At 41.1% G+C, this 25,386-nt stretch overlaps 3 protein-coding genes across 3 annotated transcripts; all 3 read right to left on the bottom strand.

Annotated features, from left to right (window-relative positions):
- Nucleotides 1-9,374: 9,374 nt before the first annotated feature.
- Nucleotides 9,375-11,019, bottom strand: LOC306697149 (arrestin domain-containing protein 3-like; the record flags this gene model as incomplete). Its single annotated transcript, XM_079160909.1, has 6 exons — nucleotides 9,375-9,497; nucleotides 9,797-10,053; nucleotides 10,148-10,235; nucleotides 10,337-10,508; nucleotides 10,606-10,666; nucleotides 10,761-11,019. The coding sequence occupies 6 exons, from the start codon at nucleotides 11,017-11,019 to the stop codon at nucleotides 9,375-9,377; spliced, it is 960 nt and encodes a 319-aa protein (XP_079017035.1).
- Nucleotides 11,020-11,713: 694 nt separating this feature from the next.
- On the bottom strand, nucleotides 11,714-15,441 carry LOC306696937 (arrestin domain-containing protein 3-like). The gene is made up of 6 exons (XM_079160664.1): nucleotides 15,014-15,441; nucleotides 14,861-14,921; nucleotides 14,625-14,772; nucleotides 14,428-14,524; nucleotides 13,235-13,491; nucleotides 11,714-12,544 (listed from the first exon to the last, which is right to left on the bottom strand). Exons 1-6 carry the CDS (start codon nucleotides 15,435-15,437, stop codon nucleotides 12,290-12,292), a joined length of 1,242 nt encoding a protein of 413 aa, XP_079016790.1. The 5' UTR covers nucleotides 15,438-15,441; the 3' UTR covers nucleotides 11,714-12,289.
- Nucleotides 15,442-15,467: 26 nt separating this feature from the next.
- Nucleotides 15,468-25,062, bottom strand: LOC306696994 (uncharacterized protein). The gene is made up of 13 exons (XM_079160731.1): nucleotides 24,778-25,062; nucleotides 24,108-24,168; nucleotides 23,736-23,886; nucleotides 23,530-23,626; nucleotides 22,361-22,617; nucleotides 22,167-22,255; nucleotides 20,649-20,962; nucleotides 19,645-19,686; nucleotides 18,839-18,899; nucleotides 18,398-18,548; nucleotides 17,849-17,945; nucleotides 17,513-17,769; nucleotides 15,468-16,892 (listed from the first exon to the last, which is right to left on the bottom strand). Exons 1-13 carry the CDS (start codon nucleotides 25,031-25,033, stop codon nucleotides 16,632-16,634), a joined length of 2,094 nt encoding a protein of 697 aa, XP_079016857.1. The 5' UTR covers nucleotides 25,034-25,062; the 3' UTR covers nucleotides 15,468-16,631.
- Between the last annotated feature and the right edge of the window lie 324 nt (nucleotides 25,063-25,386).

The raw sequence follows: 25,386 nt of genomic DNA, 5'->3' as shown, positions 1-25,386 counted from the left end.
AGTTTCCCATCCATACAGAGGGTGGTGTGAATTACGAATATATGTTAGAGGATTAGTGACACATTCTTTAAGACAATTGTTGTATTTGTTTATTACCGTCTGAAAAGGGTTCCGGTCCTTCTCTGTATGCTGCAGACAAAACACTTTTGCACAATCCCCAAATGTGTCATATTTTGTGGTCTTTGATGCGTCATTATGGAAATCAGTCCCTGGGTTTCATGTCACATGACAACAACAACAACACCACTCATGTGCTGAGCAAGAGGTAGATGGCAAAATGTGATTCCCTAAGTAACACAGCACTTCTTGGAAATTGGGGCGTTAAAAGTGTCCTGCATAGGGAAACAGTTCGAGGGAGACATCTCAACGGACAATATTTCATAACTCATAAACCAATAATTATCAGCTGGGAAGTTCACATTGAACAGTTTCCCTCACTGAAGTCAGCAGGCTCTTCATTTTCTGTCGTATTGATACGATAAGTATCTATTAAAGGACACCAAGCAAAATGGTCTCAAGTATCTTTAAAAACATTAGAATTCCTCTATTAATATTGAAGGCTTTAAACCAGCTCTCTAACCTTCATTAACGGAGGGTAACGTCAGTGAAGACAGACATCTGCTGAGCATGAGCAGTTCAAACATGGAGCATGTTTAACTTTGTTGTCTTGTATACTTTCAATCATCGCAATGATAAACTAACATGAAAATTGGGATGATTGAAAAGATGAATTACTGTAAAATTACGCTACGTCACATGTTGAATTTGGCCTAGACAAGAACCAGCAGAGGCCCTGCTCGTGTGCCAAGACCAGAGTCTCACTGACAAGGTCTGTCGGTCCTGGTCCAGCACTACAGGCATTATGAGGAGCATGTGCTCTGACAACCAATAGTCAAGTCAGGTTGGTGTGTGAGAGGCGGAGAGTTAGACTTTAATTAAAGCGTTTGAACCCACTGCTCTGTCTAGAGAACTGTGTGCACATAAAAAGCATAAAACATAATATTCAGTAGAGTGAAGACTCTTCCGTCCTCCCTCTGTATTCTGTGTTATACCTCCATCTAGTGGTTATAGGTGAATACATATTTGCTCTGTATAACCTGTTGCCGACCACCAAAGTATTTCTTCATATCTAATACAGAGTACAGATGTTATTTGGTTGTTTGCTTTTAGCATTTGTTGTTGATTTTTACATGCAGCAGATAAACAGTGAAGAAGGCCTGATTGCCTTTGAACAAACAGTCTGTTCTCTATTCTTGTGTCATGACTGTTCATTGTCATTATGATCATTTTGGGATATTAGTATGATTAATACTAACGAACACTGGTGAGCAGATTGGTGGCCTCTGTACACACTACATTTTTACAGCATCTACATTTGTATGTAAGTACAGCATCTTTGCTTTACGGCATAGATTATCTAAATAATTGTCTTCTTTGTTGTCATTGAACATACCAAAGTATCAGACTTACACTTTGACAATGAGAATAAAACACACCTTGAAACACTTTCCTTCTTTCCTCCAAAAGTGCTGTTGAATAGTTACTTCACTCCAACTACCACCAGAGGGCAGTGTGACATTGTTGCCCAAAGGGAGGGGGCAACCAGGTGAGTGTTTTTCAAGGTCAGTACTACAGTATCACGTTGATAATGTGGGCAGGTAATGGTGTTCTCTAAATGTAAGAAATCCATGTCATGGTTGTCCCAAAAACACATATATTACTTAGAAAATACTCTATTGTCAGAGTCAGTTTGACCAGTTATGTGACAGATTATCATCAGCCTTCTGTTTAAACAAGTTGATGTTACTAGCAAACCCACTACATTGCTTGTGATTTGCTTTCTCAATTCCAATCACATCAGCTAAGACTAAAGATGCCATAGGCAGAAGAGATCACTATTAATAAGCCTCACACACACACACACACACACACACACACACACACACACACACACATAAACACAGCGTACACTGTGTCAGGGAATGACAAAGATGAGCGAAGGGTTGTTCTGTCTTCAGCAGGGGCTGCAGTGGTTGCACCATTTTCTCACATGCTGGCACACATGCACACACACGCACACACACACACACACACACACACACACACACACAAAGAAACCATCTCTGAACTCATCCATGAGAGAAGGATCTGAGCTGTGGAGGAGCTGAGTTAGCCGCACACACACACACTCACATGGATACACACACACTGAACGCCTGAGCCCCCATTGGTCGGCGTCTCTCCACCCCACCGCGAGAGTCTCTGAGGGGTCTGCTGCAGTACTGCTCTGCTCCAGGGGCCTGGAAACGCTGGAGTGAGGTTTTTTTTTCCCTTACTTCTATTTTTGGGCTGGATATCGGAGGTCCACAGCCTCCCTTATTTTCCACTGTTTTCCAACGTACTGGTTCCCAGTGTACGCTGCTTGTACAGCTTCAGTGCCTGCTCTGCAGATACAAACAGCAGTGAGGCCCGTAGCTCAGGCAGGCAATATGATACCACTGAGACAACAAGAATCTGTGCAATAAGCTAGTGAGGAAGGACACATAAATTGTGCCTCTGCTGCAGGGCCCAGGGGCAGCAACCCAGTGCTCAGCCAGCCATGTAGACTCAGGCCACAGCTAAAAGAATTTGGGAAGGACCCTTCCTGCAGCCCATCCCCCATAAGTGAAGACATGACTTAACCAGTCTCCTCCCAAGGAATCCACGACCAGAGTTTTGTTGTTTTGAGGTCAAACCCAAATGTCTTGTTTTACCTTTTCCTGCCCCGCTTTTAATGCAAGTGATTGAATATGGGCTTTATGTGTGGTTAATAATTCTGCATCAATCAACAGACAAAATAAACCTCATTGTACAATAACATTATGGTGGTGGGAGAATATCGGAAACACTAGAGCTCCCTCTGTTCATCACAGGGGGGTTGCACCTGAGGGAGACCACTGCTGTCAATTAATAAGAACAGGTATGACTACAGGTCAGAAGCAGAACTGAATTGTTGCATTGAAATGTGCATCATGTAATGGACTTTTTGGTGTACATATTTACACAGAAAATGACCATTAAAATGCCCGGGCAGAGGATCAATCAATCTCATCAGGGGAAGCTCTTCATCCTCAGCCCTGGAGTAAAACACAAGAGTATCTGCCCACATTCATAAAATAGAGGGAGGTCCCTAATTCCACAATAGCCTATAGGGCTTCAGATTCATGTAGGAACCTGTCAGAGGGAAGAAGCATGTTTATGAATGAACAAGCTGCTTCTCTGCCTGAGTTCAGTGTGTAGTCTGTTTTGCAAACGGGTGAATAAGGAGTCCTGTGTGATGTGGAAACATCCATCATTGCATTTTAATCATGTTGCATTTCCTTATTTAGGATGCATACACAAATGCCTTAATACACTTTAAAACAACAGAGGTTTGGGTGAAACGATCCCATTTGGGGCTCCAGTCTGTGAGCTGTGTAGCCTACAGTAGCTATTAGAAAGTTTCCACACTTCCAACTGTTAGTGGGTTAGACAGCTGATTGACAGCATATGATTTGGATGTTTGAATTTTTGAATTGTACGCAGTGGTTTCTGTATCTTCACGGCCTCAGAGATGGGTATCCAGATTATTGATAGTGGTGAATGCCAGCGGGCATTAGAACAGCAAGCGGCCATCTGCCAGCCTAGCGAACTAGCAACCCCACCAGCTGCAGTCGCAAAACGCCCTACAAAGCAGGACATGCATGCAGCTTCTGACGTCTGCGGCCACACTGCGCTACAAAGCCCAGAAAAACCAGGAGCGGAAACAATGAGAATCACGCTTATAAACGCCGCATAGGTCCACGAACAGCAAGTTTTTGAGAAGAGCCTTCCGTTAAGTGCACATCAGTTCATTTCGGATGACCGGTTTGTGCGATTATTTTTCCATGTTGAAAAAATATACATAAAAAGACTCATGCAGGGGCACTTTAATACCCCGACATGGCGACGGCAAGAAAAGGGAGAGAGCTTTTTACTATTTTGGAAACTAGCGCGGACACAGAAAGTACCACGGTGTGCGACAGCCAAGACTCTCCGCTTAATCTTTCGGCCGATGTGAAGTGGTTTGAAATTCCTTACAGAAAGCCAGACTCGGACGAGGAAGACGAAGTGCGGGAGGAGGAGGACGGCGAGGGGGAGAATGGCTTCACGAGCACAGCAGCAGCCGCGGCGGCGGCGGCGGCGGAGACTGCAGACGCGGCCAGCTTCATCGCGGGAGGAGGCTGCAACATAATTTTGGTCACTGGTAGTAATGGGATCGAGCACGACGAGGAGGAGTACGCGGAGGACTGTTATTATTCTACCTCCACTAACTGCTCTGATACCACCTCGAACGATTCGGATATTGATTTCTCCGATTTGGAGGAGGAGGAGCGCAGGAGTTTTTTCAGCTTTGAAGAGGACTCGGACGAGGACTGCACTTCTGCCGACTTCTGGGGTGAACCTGATCAGGTCATTTCAATCGAACCTTTCTCCGCTGTCAGCGGCCCTCAGCACTCGCTGGGGGACGATGCTGACACCCGTGACTATTTCCGGATACTCTTCCCAGATTCTCTTTTTGAACACATGGTAGAACAAACAAACAAATACGCCCTCTATCGGCAAAGGAGGAGTGGAAAATCAGACCCCCACTGGCACCCCACTGATGTCAGGGAGATGGAAGCTTATGTCGGTTTGAACATTCTCATGGGCATCAATCAGCTTCCAGACACTGGCATGTACTGGGCCAGTGACATTTTCATAGGCAACGCGGGCTTTAAAAAAACAATGACAGCCAGGCGCTTTGAAAAGCTCACCCAGTATCTCCAGCTGTGTGACCGTGAAACTGAGCCCGTGCGTGGAGAGCGTGGGTATGACGCCCTCTTCAAAGTCAGGCCTCTCCTTGATGTGGTGGAGAACACCATGTGGGACGCGTACACGCCCAACCGCTGTTTGACCGTAGACAAGTGTGCCATTGTCATGAAGGGACGTTTCTCCCCCACCCAGTACATGCCCTCCAAGCCCCTGAGGAAAGGGCTGACAGTGTGGATGCTGTGTGACTCGCGCACTGGCTACTGCCACCGGGCCACGATCTACGTAGGCAAGCCCAGTGAAGACGAGGCAGCGGCCTCCCTGGGCTACAGGGTAGTGACCTCCCTAGTGCGTGGCCTGGAGCGTCAGTACCACCATCTCTTCATGGACAGCTTCTTCACCTCAGTGCCCCTCCTCCAGCGGCTGCTGAGGGATGGACTGTACGCCTGCGGGCCCACCCAGCCGGGGCGCAAAGGTTACCCAGAGGTCCTGCGCCCCCGCAATGTCGGAAAGCTGTCCCAGGGTGAGTTCTACCAGTGTCAACGGGGCAGCCTGGTTGCCACTGTGACACGGGATGTCAAGGTGGTCAGCTGCCTCTCCACCAACTCCGCTCCCGGGATTGTGGGCATCAGTCCGGGTCGGCAGCAGCTGGAGGCAGACGGGGAGGGTGAGAGCGACAGCATGAACTGCTCAGGTTTGTCGTTCGGTGTACCTCGACCTCTGCCCCTGCTGTTGTACCAGGAGAACATGAGGGGCGTTGACCTGTGTGACCAGCTGAGAGAGTGCTACCAGGTCGGCAGGCCATGCAAGAAGTGGTGGCGCTACTTCCTGTGGTTCTACGTCAATCTGTGCATCGTCAACGCCTACATCATCCTGCGGGAGAGCAGAGGGGGCACGCCGCCGGCGGGCTTCAACGGCAAGCAGTTCACTCAGCGCCACTTCCGGGTGCGCCTGGCGCAGCAGCTGATTGGTGACTACCAGGGGGCAAGGGGCATGGAGCGGGCCGCACGCAAGAGACACGCAGATTCACCCATAGAGTACGGACACCGCCTGGAGCGCATGTCGGAGCGCTCTCGCCGCTGCAGGAACTGCACCAACAAGGGACTGCGTCATGAAAGTGTTTTCGGCTGCAAGATATGCAATGTCCACCTATGCAGGGGAGGGTGCTTCTCTGAGTTTCATAAATAACATTGAACTGCTTTTTGTTTTTATATCCTTTCTGTAATCAAACAACTTGTGTCAAGGGATTTTTTTTAAAAACGGTTAAAACAATTTGTAATTCCAAAGGTTACCACTACAAGTGCACAATATAGTCACAGACGTTATGTAGAACTAGTTTTAGGATAGAAGTATTATTGCACGTATAATAGAGAAAATAAACTGAGAAACTGTAGATTATTTGAATTAGTATAGAATGTTTTGGCAACTTGCCTTCTGTAACACTGACAGAATTGCCTTGTGTCACTTTTTTATACGTTTAAAATAATGAGAAGGATTTTATATGAAAAAGAAGAAATCAAACTTTTCTGCACTTACAATAGATCAGAAAATGTTTACTATGGGAAGTTTATCTCTCTCCTTTTCCAAAATAAAATATTCATCATGATGTACTTAACTGAATCACCTGTTTTTTGTTGTTGTGTGCGGTATGAAGCATGGATAACATCACCATAGTTACTATCAAAGAGGGAAAACAATGTGAATATGATGATAAAATCTCAGCATTAAATGAATTGACACTGGTTTAAATGAGGCTCAGCTTAAGTTGCTCCTGGTCCTTCACACACATCGAAATCTGTGTGTCTCTGGGCCTTCAAGGGGACACAGCTTGGAGCAATTAGAGAGTAGAGAAAGCCCCTCAGTACTCTCCAGCCAACGGACCCAGTAATGCCATTTCTTTCTCCAACCGCACCACTTACACGGAGCCATCTGTGGCCCCACTCTACTGGGTCCAAACTCAGAACGTGATACTTGTCACTGACTTGACTTGAAAAATGGAAGAAAGATGATAGAAACCCCAGTTTCTGGTAGAAGGATCTTTATGTCTTAAGTGGTGAGAGAAAGACAAAAGGGTGAGGAGGACATTCATTTGAATCATCAGCATGTACACAATGAGTTAAAGGAGGGTGTTGGATCAAAGCTTTCCATGCTATCCCGAGAGAAGAGTTATTAACAATTAATTGAATTAAGAATTATTTGTGACGAGCGTTAAGCATAACGTGTCTTTTCATCAAAGCGCCTCTCTCCTCTGTTATCAGGCGGTAGTAAGCAGAGAGAGGCCGCTTCAGCAGCTTCGACTAGCCGTCTCCTGTGTCTCTTTCTGAGGTCTCTCTTCTTCCTCTCTCTCTCCCTCTCTCTCTCCCTCCTCAGGCTCTGCGCTGCCATCCTACACATTCACTCACACACACACACACACACACGCTCACACACACACATACCCACGTACCCTCCCTTCCCCTTCACTCCGCTCTCTTGCTGGCTCTCTCAGCCGTTCTCCAGCTGGGAGAGGGTTAGTCAACTGGACGGCCATCCCGCTGATCTGCGGGAGCCCCTTTGGGGAGTTACCATGGCAACCGTGGCCGATGAAGACAGGGAGTCGCCAGCAGGCCCGCATGGTTGTCATGGTGCTAGCTCTGGCTACGGAGGTGGGAGGTGCCAAAGGCCACACCTCCCTACCCCTTCTCCAAAACCAAGCATGGTGTGTGTGTGCGCGTGTGTGTGTGTGTGTGTGTGTGTGTGTGTGTGTGTGTGTGTGTGTGTGTGTGTGTGTGTGTGTGTGTGTGTGTGTGTGTGTGTGTGTAGGGAGGGAGCTGGCTGGCTGGCTGGCTGACAGCCTGCACACTGTACACAGAGCCAGACTGGTTACCAGGCAGGCTCTCTGCTACAGCACAGCCGACACCATGGCTGCTGCCAAAAATGAACAGAATGACATGAAACTGCTGCTCTGGAGATGTCTTCATGCAGGTGTAGGATTCAGGCTTTAGAGGAATCTGTCTCACTGTGTTCAGCGTCAAACCGAATCCCACTGAAAGTCACTCTTCTATTTGTTAAGAACCACCCTGCTGCTTTGCAGATATCTTCTCAGGTGTAGGAGGCAGAATTTGCTTTTTTTAAATGATCTGCTCTGTATACTGTGCTACTTAAAACCAAATGATGTGCTGTTTAATCAAACAGCTTTTAGACCCTGTACTTTCCATTTTTCCAACATTTGCTGAGTTATTTCATTGGCTGTCAGTCAGTCCTCCTCACCCACATAGTCATTATACCACCACAGTTATTACCGATGCTTACAATAAGTGATACATAAAAGCTGTTTGACATACAATTTGAATTACATTTTATGTTTCCACTCAAATATTTATACATTTTCTAACAGGCTCAAGTAACACTGCAGCAAAGGTGAGTTAAAATATGAGCAACATTTTTCAATTCCCACAACAGCAGTGCAGAGTACATGTACACCTGAACAGCAAGATGTGAAGCCTGTGTTTGTTGGTTACTCCTGTGCGTTTGTATTATTAATGTAGTGAGTAATCTCTGTTTTGTGGGCTGAACGTGAAATCGTGAAGACTTATTTGTGCGTCAGAACCAAACACTGTTCTCTCTCTCTCTCTCTCTCTCTCTCTCTCTCTTGCTCTCTCGCTCTCTCGCTCTCTCTCTCCCCCTCTCTCTCTGGGTAGGTGGGCGTGCTGTGGGCTATGTGGTGTCACAATAGCCAGATCTAATGTTTCCAGGATGGATCCCAACCATAAAATGCTCAGCTCTCAACATGTTTCCCCTCCTGGGCAGGGACAGATCTCTGAGTCTCTGTCAAGAACATGGGCCTGGTTTCACTTAAGAACTGCTGCTTGGGTAACACATGTACTGTTAGAATCGTGAATGTGCCTTTGTTCAATACTTTTACTCTGTTGCAAAATGAGTCCATGGACAAAGATGAGCGTGAGAAACCCCCAACATCTAATCCTCTCTTACTGAGTCATTGTTCGTCTCTGTGCTTCATTCCCAACAGTCACGATTGTGACGACAAATCACTTGTAAATTATTCATATCTGCTCAAATTAATTAGTACCTCATACAGAAGAAGCCTGTCTTCACCTTTACTATAGTTTATCTTATTAAAGGACTTCTTCCCCTAACGTTCACATTTCATTCATCTTTCTTACCCATGAAACTAAACTACCTTACTGTGTATAAAGTATTAAACTAGCTCAACCTCAACCTACAAAAGGAAAATGTCATATGCATAGATGCATCAATATTAATCTTATAATGTCAAAGGTGGTAATACGTCATTAGGTGTGACTGTAATGGAGTATTTTTTAACGTTGTGGTATTAGAACTTTTACTTAAGTAAAGGATCTGAGTACTTGGTTTTAAGTCCAAACACTCAAATGAATCAAGTATTACTGGTAGGCTACTTCGTGACACACATCTCCATCTAGTGGACAAGAGAGCACACAGTGCTCTGACCAGAGCACTTGAGGTAGTTTGAACTAATTAAACTTTAAAATTCTGTGTAGTTATTTTGAGTCCTGTTGCTCCGTGTCTTGATCCATTGAATATGTTTAACCAGGAAGGTTTTGAAACCAGATGGATCTCTTTGGGTTTTGTTGACGCGGTTTAGGCGAGCCCAGCAGAATGACCAGAGGAAGTTTGATTTCTGAGTCTCTTGGGACATCAAGACTGACCTGCAACCAAAGAAACACAACTTATAATACGGTTCTGTACTGTATCCACTTATCATAGTGCAGTACGATCGCTTCGCTCTGGCTCATAGAGAGAAGGTTGGGAACAGGAGAACAAGACTGAACAGGTCAGGCTGTAATATGACACTTTGTCCAACATGTAACCATCACAAGCCACGAGGGCTGTCCCCTTTAACCCTTCTCCCTCTTTCTCCCTCTCTCTCTCTCTCTTTCTCCCACCCCCTCATACAGCCAAGTGGTGGTGCTGTTGTTATCATGCGTGGCAAAATACGTATAAATACCTTGAGTCTGTACTCGAGCTTCATCATGCAGCAGTTGAAGAAGGTTGGGTGGAGTTGTGTCGGGATACTCAGAACTTTGGTTATGGACTGACTGGTCTCAGCTGCAATAGGGTCACTTGTCCCAAAGAGGGTTTCACTTGTGTGTACAATCCTCTTTGACTGAGCAACAAAGGTCTGCTTTTCACACAGGTAGAATTTGGGTGTTACTGTGCGTGCAGAGTCATTGAGTACCTCCACAGAGACTGCCATTGCTTCACCTATTTACATTTAGGAAGAAAATAACACCATTAAGGATTCAGGCCATTCAGAAAAAGAAAAAATCTATATATATTCTTAAGGAAATCTGTTTACCTTGCTTTACTCCCAGTTTTTCAGAGGTAGCATTCATAGCAACCTTTGCCGAGCCATGAAATGAAATCCTGGTTGCATATTGTTTTTCCTACCAAATAGAAACATACGCCATCAAGAAGCCAAATCTTTAAACACATACATGGGAAAAGCACAAACGGATTCAAGTACAAAGGCAAATCTATTCCATACCTTTAGCCCGATGATTATCATTTCTGATCTGGAGGCAAAGGGGAACTCAGACTTGGTCAGAAAAGGGAACTCAGTCTTGGTTTTGTGGACCAGCCAGATCGACTGAGTCAGCTGTGCTCGCACACTATATGTTATTTTGCCCCATTTCCCCTCGTAAGATGAAGGCATATCTCTGTAAGCAAATATTCCCAATACATAATAAAGATGATTATTATTCCACCAGCTGGAAAGGACATGCGTTTATTATAAATATAGTCTCACGTACTCACGTATTTGGAATCACAAAGGTGAATGGATACACATTTTTCCCAGAGCGGATGATTTCTGAACCTTATGTAAAGAAATATTTTTGTTAAATGCACATTCACCAATTTGTAGACTATAAAAAAAAAAAATTTTTAGAAGACAGTGTGACAATACTAACCATCTCCTTTGTTTTTATCCTGAATAACAATGTGCTCAAAATAAAAGTATTTCTTCTTGTCCCTGTGCGTCCCCGTGGCTTGTCCTTCTTTTTCGTGCCATGTTACTTTAGCTTTTCCTTTGGCTTTGACCAAAAAACACTGCACTTTGGTTTCCCCGCTGCTCACCACTGTCACCCTGCCAGAGAGGGTGTCACCGGGAGAGAAGGTGCCTCGTTCATTCACCTTGTTGTAATCCACCAAGAGATGCTTAACAGTCATGATGAGTCTTCATCAAATAACCGTACCAAAAATAATGAAGCGAAAACTCTACGATCCTCCTTTTGTGCTAAATAATTCCGATTCATTTACCGGAAGCAGGTTTGACTTGATCTACGGTGGTATTGAAGTGGAGCCTTTCGTCGATGAGCATGGATCAGGCAAGGCTGACTTATGTACTGTGGCAGTGGACTTCTCCACAAGCTGTATCTGTGTCACACCATGTGATCAAGAGCTGCAGGTGTCACTTTCACGCAGGTAACTCTAGCCGGCAGCCTTGCAGGCTAAATTAGGCCAAATAAATTGAGAGATTTGACCAAAGAAACATCGAGAACTTGGTGTCAAAGTAAAAATAAATTGCATCTGCTAAAAAGGTGGCCTATAGTGCTAACAGATTCAAAGTCAGTACAAGTTCCTCAACCTTTCTATTGACCTAAGATAATGCTGTTTACCTTAAACTTGCCATAGCTGGATGATGGAGCAGTTCAAGATGGAGGGCAGTTGTTTTCTAGGGGTGGCAATCTGCATAGTCACTCTCTGTTTGCTGCGAGACGGCGCAAACCCTTTTACAAATGGAATTCATTCATAATATTGACATATATAGTTGTAAGTGGTAATATAATTAAAGTTAGTTAAAACATTTGGGTTTATACACACTGACATCAATAAAATCACGAGTTGAAACGTAAGATACAGTTTAGCCATCTTTACTGGTCAAATGAAAACATATACAGGTATGAAAATATAGCCACCTCACTTTTGTATTAATTGATTAAGAAAATATAGTAGCAAATAACTATCACTAAAAAATGATTTATAATTTATAAAGGAAACATCTTCAATACATATTCATGTACAGTGTAACATGTACAGTGTTACTATATGTTTAGTCAACTGTAATTATCTTCAACTTTGTCCTTCATTTTAGACGGCTGATGAAAATCTAGTTAGTATACACACAACACATCAATTCACAATTAAATAAAAAAACACAATTTTGGCACCAGCATGACTGGAAACAAAAAAAAAAGATATGGTCACTATTGTTAGAACCAGCCGTGTTATCACAAAAGAAGAAAAATATATGATTTAAAGCATCTTAAGTTACAAACAAACATGAGCATGGTAAAACACAACGCAACCTCCAAACAAAGTGTTGGCGCTTGAGTTGCATTGTGGGTAATAGACGCCAGATTTTGAGAAAAAGAAAGAGGAACAGCCCATCATGAGTGGACCCATGTTAAATGAGTGCAAAGCCATATCTGTGGCGTATTTACAGTGCACTCTTATAGTTGACAGAAGGGTACATTGCATGAGCTCCATAGGGAGGTGGGGGCTCCGCAGCATAGGGTGCTGCTTGGGGTTGAGGCTTCATGCTCCAGGGTACTTGGTCCTGGTTTCCAAACGCTTCAAATCCAAAACCAGCAGCACCAGGTGGTTGTATTACAGCAGGCACCTCAAAGGAAGGTAGGATGACTATAGGAAGCTTGATCTCTGAGTCCGGAGCATATTTGATATCTAGATGGATCTGTGAGAAACATTGCTGATGTTATAATGTTGGATCTTTTTTTATATCACCAGAATAGCGTACAGTATTACATACTGTGTGCATAATGGACTCATTTGACAAACACTATGAACAATGAATGAGGGATGGGTTAAAAGTCTGTAAATGTTAATATTCAGAATGTTTTTGTTGGATTACATAATTGGATACTTTCTGTGTCAATATGGTTTAATTATTGTGTCTTTCTTTCGTTTCTTACAGTTTTGTTTTGTTTTCTGTGCTGTAGGCTTTCTCTCTCTGGTGTTTGTGGAATTCATTAAGTGCTCTAAATTTTTACAAGTTACTTTTAGTATTTGCTTGGTCATTTTACAAACAGTCAGTGAATAAAATGGTCCCTTTGTAATGTTGTATATTTCATATCATGGCATAAGTAATATGTTTTTTCCTCGAAAGCATTTGTTTATAATATCACTATATCACTTTTTTATTTTTACGTCACCTGTAGTAGAAAAATTAAACCTCATTCACTAACTAAAAGTACAAATAAGACATTAAAACAATGAAAACAGGAACATGGAAATGCCCACAAGCTTCCCATCGCTATTCTAACAAAACAGTTATTAATAAATGAACAGAATGGCTGAATGGCTCAGAAAGAGGAAATGCAGGATTACCTTCCACAGCTTTTGACCACAATATAATGAAGTTTACCTTCAGCCTGTACTCCTGCTTGATGATGGAGCAGTTCAAGATGGAGGATGGTAGTTCCCTGGGGATGGTGATCACCTTAGTCACGGTCTGTTTTCCAGAAGATACAATCGACTCAATCTTCTCCTTCAGGATTTCATTTGTGGAAACTCTCCTGCGACCCTGTGCGAAGAAACTCTTCTTCTCATACAGGATGAATTTGGGCTTCACTGAACGGGTTGACTTGTTGTTGATTTCAACTGTGACTTGGAGAGCCTCGCCTGTAAAAAAAAAAATACAAACAGTATTTGATAGCAGTTGCAATTCTGCATTAGGATAATGTGTATGCCCACGCAGTGTTTCTTTATGATAGACAATAGGTTGATCACATGACAAGAGACCTTAGCATTATATAATCATAACATATGACAGACTGAAGTGAGCTATTGCTTTCATAAAACAGCCATCAAGTATGGCAATAGTAAAGTTATCTTATTGTATCTGATAAAACCTTAGAATATAAGTTCAAAACAATCATTAAGACCATAAACTTTCAGTCTCATATGATGCCCCTTAACAAGATTTTCTTTCTGCCTATTCGGTCGTTTATGGAGACTAACTAGCTGGTGCTGATACAACTTTGCTCTGAATTGACCTGTTAGTTTAAAGTGCACCACTTGCACCACAGGTAAAACTTGTTGGACCTACATTGCACCTCCCCCACACCTTTCACCTTCCGTGTAGGGATGTGTAGCCTTCTGCCCTTGTGTTCCCAGCATGTCCAGAGCACACAGGTACGTAATCTAGCTGTTTCTCTCGAAAAAATATGGAGGAATAACGGCTGTAGATGCAATGTTATATTCCTATCATAGTTTACATTCAGCCCAAGTACTCAAGTGGAGAGAGCGGCACAGGAAAATGAGATTGCGTTTTGAAGAATGGAACTGCTGCAGGCTCAATAAACGAGGCTCTTTTCTGCCAGCATCAAGTCGTTGATTCTCATGACTAAACAAAAACAGTTTGACGTGTCACTCAGTTCCTGACAGTCTAGGGAGGAGTGGGTTGTTACCAAACAAGACTTTGTAACCCGTGTTTCCGTGATGAAGCATGTAGATAGTGGTAAACATTCTTCAGCAAATAGCTGCTCTGTGTGTCGAGTTACCGAACAAGGAAAGGCTTGTGAATCTAAATTCATCAGATGAGGGATTAATTATTACCTTGCTTGTATCCCATCCGCTGAGTGTGAACATCCATTGAAATGTTTCCAGAGCCAAAAACCTTGACAGATTTATCCTTACACCCATACTGAGGATCCTATGAGAACAGACCCCCACCACAGATCAGAACAGTCTCTTCTGCTTAGACAACATTTATCATGAAATCGTTCCAGTTTTGAAGATGAATTATTTCTTACCATAAGTCCGGGAATATCCATGTCTGCTTTGGACACAAATGTGAAGTAGGTTTTCACCTCTTTTGTCAGCTTCATTGATTGTTTAAGCTCTGCCTTCAATTTATGAACAATTCTGCCTATGCTGGTTTTGAAAGATGATGGGATTTTCCTGTGAAGTACACATATAGAATAATTTAAATAATTTAAAAGGAAGTAAAACATCAGTTTAAAATAAAGATAAAGTAAAGAACTGGTACCTGTCCGGAATCTTGAAGGAAAAAGGAAATACATGTCTTCCTTTACCAATGACCTCAGTGCCTGGAACCGAATACATATTATAAGTCCTTAAACTGTATATTATTAATGAATCATTGTCTAAAGTTAATAATTGTATTAATTTGACACTTTACCATCTTGTCTTGCCTCTCTCAAGATATGATGTTTGACATCGTAATATTTCTCATTGGCCCAGTACACATGATGTTGATATTGTCCATAATGTTCACTCCATCTGACCCGAGCTTCTCCTTTTGCTGTAAAAACAAGCGATTGGATTCTGGTTTCCTTAGAAGCCTCTACGATGATTCTCCCATTGACGGTATCTCCATTTGTGAAGGTGCTTTTGCTGTTGATGGCATCATATTCAATTGAGAAGTTTTTGATGGTCATTTTCCACAAAGAAATACACAGTGGAAAATCAAAATCTCCAAAAAGGAGAGTCAAGGCTTGTAAACCCCGACCAGCTGCTGCACACTGTTTATATCTGATCTCAGGAATGCAAATCTTGTCAAACCTGTTTTTCTCTTCTGTGCCCAGAGGTGAGAAGACACACATGCGCACACAATGACTGGGAACATTCAGCTCTGCAAACTCACCAGTTTACTTAAAAAGTTTAAACAACTGTAATGAGATAGTCAGAGCATTCAATCACACTGCTCTCTTAATCACCACCTCAGTGGGTGGAGAGTGATACCTGTGTTTATGACTCACATGCTACGCTTTCTCAACGTGTCACATGACATATTTTCCATTCACATCAAACTAATTTCCATTACTGTACATATTGCACTTGCTATTTGACCAAAGTCCAAAGGAAATTGCAGTTAAATGACCTGAAATATTCACAATGGACCAAGAGAAATTGTATACTGTACTTTGTTTTTTAACCAGCTTTCGGAGGATCAGCTTCATTTAGTCAGTGTCTGTGACTCTCTACACAAACTATGTTGTGGTTACTGATAATCCACAAACCTCAAACATTTTGCGTAGGTTAATTAAAAAAATATTAAAGTGGTGTCCATTATCTCACAGAAATCTCTGGAAGGATGTAATGCTGCTGATTTTTTTTAAAGATGTCATCTTCAATATTTTGGGCACCACAAATAAAATCCCAATTGTTTTATTGTATTTGGCTGGCATCATTAGACCCAGAGGCAGATATTAATTAAAGGCTGTGACATTGTTTCGAGAAAATGGTTCATTTCCAAAACAGTTCATGTTTAAAGCAAGTTTATCACCCTTTTTGAGCCTCGAATTTGGAACAGCCAGAATAGCCCCACCTGAGGCTGCGAGCTGGCTCAGGTGGGGTCAACATTTCCTCTTTGTAGCTGGGGGCCAGAATCAAGTACGGCCTAATCTTTGCTCAACAGTTATTCAATAATGGTATCAGATACCAGATCCAGGCTGTAAGTCAGTATCAGACAGATATATGATATCAGTATTGGTGCTACTATCAATATTATTCCACTACTTTCCAATACATAACACTCCCCTGTATGGAGGTAAATAGAGCTACACTTCATTGCAGCGGATAGCGGCGGATTCTACCAGACCACTCAGACCAGAAAGTCTGGAAAGAAAAATCTCTCTTTAAGAAAACAAATGCATAATAGTCCTTTTGATAGTTGTAAGAGCAGTGAATATATTATAACAACATGCAACGCTAATGAATGAACAAATTAACGTACACTGTCATTTATATCTCTTTATGTCATTCCTTTAAAATGTCAAAGTGTCTTCATAGTCCCGTCATTTATTTCCAAAATCCGTCAGAGGAGGATACATTCCATATGCTCCATAGGGAGGTGGGGGATCCAAAGGTCCGAATGCTGCTGGTGGTTGTGGTGGTACAATGCCCCAGGCTGGTGGGTTTGTGCTCCCAAATGGTTCGAATCCAAAGCCAGAAGCAGCAGGTGGTGGTGCCAGCACAGCAGGAACCTGAGGGGCCGGCAGGATAACTATGGGAAATTTGATTTCTGGGTCTGAGGCATATTTGACATCGAGGTAGACCTGTAGAAAATATGGTTGATGTCAGATGGTTGGATTTGGTTTAATAACCAGAATAATCATAATGTATTTTGTGCATTCACGATTATTTACATCCTGTGTGCATAAAAAAAAAAATTAAATTTGTACATTTAAAATCGACAAATCTGTGGAGTTTCTCCACAAAGAATCACACAAAAGTACCACTTTAATCCTTGTGTTTACCAGAGATGTGCTCATAATTAAAAATGACTAGTCGACAAAAGAAATCTTGGTCGAAGGAAACCAAAATGACAGATTAGTTAACTAATTGACTAAGAGGGGGCAGCCCTAGAGAGTCTGCCAAGTGCAGCTGTAGGGGACACATCTTGCTGCTACATAATTCAAAGATTATATAGTTTGAAACAGTTATTACACAGTGTGCTTACTTTTTCTGATGACATTTGGTCAACGAATTATTACAAAGTATAATTTTTGATGAGTTACATTATCTACCCTCTTAAATTCCCTGTGACCCCTTGATGCTGGTCAGTCATGTAGTGTGAAAACTACAACTTCAAGACTCCCAGTTACAAGACAGCAAGTTGTGTAGTGTGAGCAGCAACCTGGCGACGAGTAGGCGAGTAGTGTGAAGTTGGCTTTACCCTGAGTCTGTACTCTGCTTTGATGATGCTGCAGTTGAGGATGGAGGGCTCCGCATCAAATGGGATGGTGATGACTCTTGTGAACTTTTCGTTAGCAGACGGAAGGATGGGCTCTCCCACCTCTTTAATGAGGTCTTTAGTACTGACTCTTCTTTTCCCTCGTGCTAAGAAGATGTGCTTTCTGTACACACAGTACTTGGGCGTGATCTTGCGAGACGAGTTGTTCTGAATGCAGGCCACAACTTTTAATCCCTCTCCTGTAAAACAGACCAGAAACGTCAAAACAATCCTTGGCATGACACTAACAAGTGTCAATATCACTTTTAGAGCAGTCACCTTGGAAGAATCCTGTTTTTTCAAGATTCACATCCATGGCTACCATTCCTGAGTTGAAAACTTTCAGTTTCTTATCCTTAGACTCGTGCTGGGGTGTCTGAAAGAGGACAAGATTTATTAATACACCTAAACAACAACCGAGAGAGCGAGAGAAAGAGAAGCCCACTTAACCTATTGTCTTTTATTCAGGTGTCTCAAATGTCCACCTCCAGTGGCTGCCAGCCAAACAAGCAAAAGCAGTGCCAATAGAGTTGATTCAACCGGTGAACAACTAGATATCATCTCGACCAGTGACACAAAAAATATCTACATTTCAGAACATAACCTAGAAGTGATAATTCACCAGCAACACTGGGTATGTTGTGTGCCTTTTTAAAGCTTTGTTTAGGTAGTATTGGTTGGCTGAATGCAAAGACAGTTGAGGTTCAAGCACATTGCTAAATAAACCTCCTTGCAGGTAAAGAAAGGCTGGATTTGAGTCATTCAACTGCTTTCACCGATGCATGCAGATTTGGAATGGCATGAATGCAGATGTATCTAAGCACATACCATGAGCTCAGGGTCACTGGTCAGGTCTTCCTTCGACACAAAGGTGATCTTTGTTGAGTCTTTAGTGGGAATCCTCATTGATCTGCTCAGCTTGGCTTCTAGAGAGTACACGATTTTACCAACACAGCCATGAAAGGAGGAGGGCATATTCCTAAAGCACAAGAGCAGAAGGCCATGAGAAATGACTGGACATAGTTTAATGAATTGCACATACGAGACAGTATAGGTCTAAAAAAAGAATACAACCTTTGACTTTTCTAAATGATTTCATTAAACCTTTAAAAAATAAACTACCTGCAAGACCTGAGGTTGATCTATGTAGATGTTTTTCAGAAGATTATTTTGCAAGTACCATATTTTCATTGTTTAAAAAAATCAAGTGTGGAGAGAATAAGTGTGTGTCTAACTCATGAGAGAAACACTTTAAGAATGATTACTTACTGGAAAGGGATCTGAAAGGTGAATGGGTAAACATGACATCCTGCGGCAACAACATTTCTGTCTGAAAAGCAACAAGACATTGTAAAATATAGCTGCAAGCGGCAATTACAGGTTCTCACCCGTTTCACGCCCTACAGAAGGAAGCAGCTCAACTGACAAAAGTGCAGTTTTGGGCTTTACAAAGATGAGCAAAAATCACCGTTGTCGGTTTTAATTCTGTCTAAAGAAAGATCAATCACACTGTTCAGTGACTAGGACCATGGTAAATGGACTTGTGTCACACCTTACCGGTCGTCCGAGCACTCAACCCACTTGAACACTATCAATCTCTAGTCACACCCACTCACAGCCGGGAAGCGAACTGCTGATCTTCCTATTGCAGGACGCCAAGCTCTACCGCTGAGCCCCAATCGGAAAGATGGAAAGTATTGATACTGGTGGTGCCACAAATTGGGTGGTTTGAGAATAGTTTTACAAATGTGGTTTAACATTAAATAATAAAGTATTTATCTATCTATCTATCTATCTATCTATCTATCTATCTATCTATCTATCTATCTATCTATCTATCTATATTATGAAACCTATCCTGCAAGTTTTGGACTAATTGGAGTGGTCGATTTAATTGAAATATTCAGTTTTTGACTTTGGTCTACTTTTGTGATGAGCTATAATATCATAATAAAAATAACAAACCGGGGTTAGAACCCGTAAAAGAACATGTTCACTCCAAACATCCTTCCAAATGTTCAAGTTTGAACTACCCCCTGGGGATAGGAGCCTCAGCTCAACTGTGAAATACGTACATGCTTCTCCATTGTTTAGCAGTAGTGTTTGGTTGTCATCTCCTGAAGAAAATAATCATAATGAATTAACAGCAATAAACATTCATTACCCAAGCTATGATATATTTGTTCTAAAGAAAAGTCAGAAAATATCTATCACAATTTCTGTAAACCCAAGGAGACATCCAAGTTCAGTTTATGATCACATTAGACAAATAAACAAAAATCCTTTTAGGGCACATAAATGACCTAAACAACAATTATGAAAACAGTTGCTGAATAATTTCTTGTCTACTGACTAATTTTATTTGACAATATCATCATATTGATATGTGTGTATATATGTATATATATATATATATATATATATATATATATATATATATATATATATATATATATATATATATATATATATATATTTTTTTTTTTTTTCTTTTGTATTATTTTTATCTTTTATTATTTTATTTCGTAGTTTAATTTTAAGGTATCCAACTGTCTCACTGAGCTTTCTATTGTTGTTGTTTTTGCTGGTTTGTCTGTCAAAGCACTTTGTGAACCGTTTTTAAAAGGTATTATATAAATAAAGTTATTATTATTATTATTATTGTTATTATTATTATTATATTGTGTTAGCATTTTACACCATTTTGGTGTCGAAATGAATGAGCAACGGTGTTTGCCTTAATGTGCGTGTGAAGGTTTTTTTCTTATGTAATATGAAACAATGGAACACAGCTGGAACACTGCGAATTGATCTGTTTTGTATGCAATTCTGCACACATACCACCATTACTTCTGTGCGTGCATCTCATCGTCCATATAGCGTGCCATAGTTTACATGTCAGGATAAAGAAGGTTCTCTTCAAGTTAAAAATGTGCAAACAGGGTGTGCCTTGAATGAAATGAAGTTCAAGGCACAGACGGGGGTCTGTGCTCTCAGTTTGGGAACGATCTCGAGCTTTCAGTTGAAGCTTCTGCAAAGCAGCCAATGTTAAACTATTGTTATTTAATCACGCACTTACCTTTGACATCTTTGTCTCGAACGAAGTAATGTTTGATGCTGAAGTACTTGTCCTTGGAGTGGTAAACCACAGTAGTTTGACCGTACCTCTCGGTCCACAAGACTTCTGCTTTCCCCTTGAATTTGATCAACAGGGAGTCCATTGTGCACTCTTTGTCCAACTCCAGCGTCACCTCACCTGAAACGCAGTCACCATTGGTAAAAGTGTTTTTCTCATTAACGGGGTTATAGGTGACTTTGAGGCTCTTTACGGTGGACGGCATGTTGCGTGTTCTACACGGAAAATCCCCGATATCAAATGAGGCAAAGTGCCACCTGGAGTAAATTAAGACCACATCTAACTTCCGCGATGGGTGTGTCATAGTCCAGAGGAGGGACCCGAGCACACAAACGACCATCAAATGACTTATAACACAAACAAAGAGTACAAACAACACCGTGGGTGATTTTATTTTTTGAATACAATGAAACGATTTGGCTCCTGAAGCACGGCTGTGTTGCCTCGGGCTGCGTAACTCAAAACAGACATGCAACGTGATATACGTGACAATAAAGACAACTGTGGCAGGTTCAAAACAAACTTAAAACTTAAATCCATGGCAAAGTGTCAGGTACCACGTTCTTGACTCACAAACAGATATCCTGCTGTACACACAAGGTTTCAAGCCTGAGGACCTGCAGCACACAGGCTGAAAAACAGCAGGTTTGCTGGTATTACTTAGCTTTTACTGTATAATAGCCTATTATTTATCTTTATGCTTTCTGTAGTAAGGTCTTTCATTATGTAATATTCCGTTTCTACTGACATGTAAGTGTCTATCCGTTTTACTTTGCTGGAGGATTGTTTTTTAATCTTCTAGTATAATATTGTTTTTATTTACTATAATGTATTCATAACTATAAGGTTACGCGTCGTTTGCTTGTAAAGCAGATATTAAGACTTGATCACAGCATTTATTTTACGATGATTTCAGGCTATATTCACGTCAGTGGGCATGGACAAATTATTAGAAAAACCAAAAGTAAAACAACATTGTGTTAACATTATAAGATTTGTAATGGTAGGATTTATCGAACTGTTGCAATTAAATACAAGGGGTGAGGCTGTAGCTATATCAATTGTCAAAACCTTGATGTGCATTACTCCAATTCATCTTTCATGCAAAATGATAGTGAATACTGGTGGTGAAATAATTCAATTCCATTTTCATGAATCCATTCAAAAGTTATCATATTTTTCAAAGGTATTGGTCATGAAAGTGTTCTGTTGTCAGACTGATAAAAGATAAAATTGAAAATAATTAAATCTGCATTTTTTCTCTATGTGGTACTTTGTGGTCTCTGGAATAAGAGCCTTTAGTATGTATTCATTGTTCATTCAAAAGAAGCAAATAATTATTCTGTATGACATAATTTCCTACTCTTCATATTCTTATCATTATCCTAAATAAACAGACAAGTACAATAACATCATGCTTGCCACGGGGTTTAAGTGAAAACGGAAAAGGTGTGAGCATGCTCCCCATCATTGGGATCCGGTAGAGCGGGCAGGACGACTATGGGGAACTTGATCTCGGGGTCTGAAGCAAACTTGACATCCAGATAGACCTGTGGTGGACAAAAAGCCAGCGCTTATCAAGACAATCGTGCAGCCCAGTTGGCATAAGGACCTACAGACAGTTTGAGAACAGTTTTGAGAAGAGAAATACACACCTTGAGCCTGTACTCTGCTTTGATGATATTGCAGTTCAAGATGGACGCACACGTGGCGGGAGGGATGGTGATGATCCTGGTGACAGTCTGACCTGCAGAATGTGGGATGGCATCACCCTCCTCTTTCAGGATGACTTTGGTTTCGAGTTTCCTCTTCCGCTTTGCAAAGTAACTGTACTTCTTATACAAACAGTACTTGGGCTTAATTTCACGGGATGATGAGTTCTGTATACAAGCCACGACCTTTATGCCTTCTCCTGCGAAACAGAGTAGCACTTAATATACAAGGGTTGTAATCTCAAAACCGGCTCTCATACATTTAATTATTCCTCTTAATCTCTGGTTGACTCCTACACACTTTGTTTGTAATGCTGTTTACACCTGCATTAGTTTGTAGACACATGACAAATGAAAGCCAATATATTATCTGAATGCTGTGACAGAATGCAATGTACTGGCATCGTCTCTCATATTGTTACAGTATACAACATGAATTCTCATTCTGTAACTGGATCTACATCCACAAATGCACCAACATTATAAACCTGGATTTTAAAGATAATTATTTCATTTAGTTAATAATCACTTTAAAGCTAGTCTTTGTACATTTTGATGAACAGCCGTCTCTTCATCTACAAGCAATACAGAATAATGACAAATGCTAAAATGTAGCCGCATAGCACAAGCAGTAAAGGGTTACAAAGTCTGCATACTGACTCAGCAATGTGTTACAACAGCTATCTAAGTTTGCTAACATTAGTCACTGTAGGCTACAGGTCATACCAGAACAATTAAAGCTGTCGCAGCAAATCGAGCAAATCGAGTGTTAGTTGCATTTTAATTCGGAAACTTTTACATTTTCAGAGAATGAAAGTGCTATTAATTATATCAAAATGAATAGCTTTAAATGTAAAGCCAATTCACTTGTTTTGAAGGAGCAACCTCCAAACTGCAGAACATGTTTGGATCATATCTCTGCCATTACTATCAGTACATGCCATATTGTTGTTGTCTTATCTTCAGACCAATGAACAAGTTTTATTAGTGAAGGGACTTTGAGCTACATGGTTAAACTGTGAAGAGGTAATTATTTTTTACTGCACATCACTTTTAATCTGTTAGTGAATATATAATCTAATCATTTTCGATCACACATGGTCTAAAATTACCTTGATGGAAGCCTGTTCGTGCAATATTCACATCCATGCCAACTGTTCCCGATGTCAAGAGCTTCATTTTCTTATTGGTGATACTGTGCTGTGGAGTCTGACAGGAAAATGACAAATATGTTGGCAGTGTTATTTCTCATTACTGCAGCAGTGTCAATAACACAATAAACGTGCATTTGTGAGTGTGTGTGCTGTGAGGTGGGTACCATCAACGACGGATCACTGTTTAGGTTTCTTTTGCAGATGAGAGTGAACTTCGCCTTAGCTTTGGTGTCTACTCTCATCGCCCTGCTCAGATTTGCCTCCAGTGTGTACTGGATCTTTCCAAATGAGCCTTTGAAGGAGGATGGCAGGTCTCTGCATGATGTGACAACACAACGTACAAAACAGACTGACTGAGTGGCAGTAATAGTAGGTTGAGGAACTACATTATGTAGCTACTCATGTCCAGTGGAAATTAAAGATTGTTTAGATTGTAGTAGATGCTCTAATGAAGAAACAACAAACTTAAACATGTTTTAAATAACTGCTAAAAAAACACAATTGTTGAGTAGTCTTTTTTTTTTTTTACAACTCACTGTGCTGGTATCTGAAAGGTGAATGGGAAGACATGGGAGCCCTGGCCAACAACATTATTACCTGAAAGGCAATAAAGTTAGTTAATGTGACTCCCGTCCCTGATTATACAAGGGTTATTAATCAGAACATAAACTAATAAATGCAGCACTTAGACTATACTCTTGTCAGCAAGGTTGACCACTTTGAATCGAAAAACTGTTTATTAAACGCCCTGAATGATTATGAAATCATTGAAAATGGGTCAAAAACTCAATGTAAACTCTTGCATGAATCATGTTGTTATATGTGTAAGTCACTCAAATTTATATTTGTTTAAATAATAGGATTTATTTAATGTCTTGTAAGTCCTTAAATCTCATGGGTAAAAATAGATATCATGGATACCATGGTGTGTGTCATGTTGTACGTGCAAATACAGTTAATACAGAATAAATGGCATTTCTATTTAAACAATGCTAATAGAAAATGATGGTACAGAAGTAATATGACAGCGATAAACACAGAAAAAAAGAGATGCAACAGTACTGTTGAGTGATTTTAAATAAATTCTGTAACAATTTGTCACAGCATGTGTGTATGGTCTTTTTAAAGAGTGCCACATTAATCAAATATACATAGAATGGAATAATCTGATTATACTACATTACATGTGATAAGCAGCTCACTCACCTCGGCCCTCCTGAATGATAACTTGCTTCATACTGAAGTACTTCTCTTTGTTATGGTATGTTACAATTGTCCGTCCGTACATTTCTGTCCATTTGACTTTTGCTTTTCCCTTCAGCTTTACACTGAGTGAATCTATTTTGCAGTTTTTTGACAGCTCTAGTGTAATTTGTCCTGAAATAGTGTCACCACTGGTGAAAATATCACTTTCGTTTATGGGATTATATCCCACTGAAAAGCTCTTAACACTATTTGCCATTTTGCATACTGTGTGACTGCCAAGCAGAGCTGTAAAGCATGAAAGGTGAGACAGTGAGACAGAGAATATGCATGTTGTGAGGCGTGTCTCCTCATGCAAATAGACTCTCTGATTTGGTAATAATTAAACCGCAATACTTCAATAAATCTTGCCGACACGTTAGAACTAGATTGGTGGCTGCTAAACTAAGAATTATTGGCTCTAGAATATAAAATGTTACTTTAGGGAAAGACTTGTGTTTTTTGCATAAATCAATCAAAGTTCATTCTTACTAGTGCTGACAGCATATGCTAATTCAGGTTGCTGCTGGCTCTCCTTTTGTGGGTGTGTCTAAATCAAATCACAAGCAGGGA

This window comes from Pholis gunnellus, assembly GCF_910591455.1.
Source record: "Pholis gunnellus genome assembly, chromosome: 6".
NCBI classification, from domain to species: Eukaryota; Metazoa; Chordata; class Actinopteri; order Perciformes; family Pholidae; genus Pholis; species Pholis gunnellus.
The sequence above is the reverse complement of the archived record's forward strand: the minus strand, read 5'-3'. Positions and strand labels throughout refer to the sequence as shown.

Bases quoted from the DNA above. Each gene is read 5' to 3' on its own strand.
- LOC306696994 (XM_079160731.1), bottom strand. From the start codon at position 25,033: ATGGCAAATAGTGTTAAGAGCTTTTCAGTGGGATATAATCCCATAAAC. The intron at 24,169-24,777 runs GTGAGTGAGCTG...ATTGCCTTTCAG, and splicing joins TATCATTCAGGAGGGCCGAG to GTAATAATGTTGTTGGCCAG. The intron at 20,963-22,166 runs GCATGCTCACAC...AATTTACTCCAG, and splicing joins CCGGATCCCAATGATGGGGA to GTGGCACTTTGCCTCATTTG.
- LOC306696937 (XM_079160664.1), bottom strand. From the start codon at position 15,437: ATGTGTGTCTTCTCACCTCTGGGCACAGAAGAGAAAAACAGGTTTGAC. The intron at 14,922-15,013 runs GTAAAGTGTCAA...ATTCGGTTCCAG, and splicing joins GAGAGAGGCAAGACAAGATG to GCACTGAGGTCATTGGTAAA. The intron at 13,492-14,427 runs GTAATAATTAAT...TTTTTTTTACAG, and splicing joins GCGGATGGGATACAAGCAAG to GCGAGGCTCTCCAAGTCACA.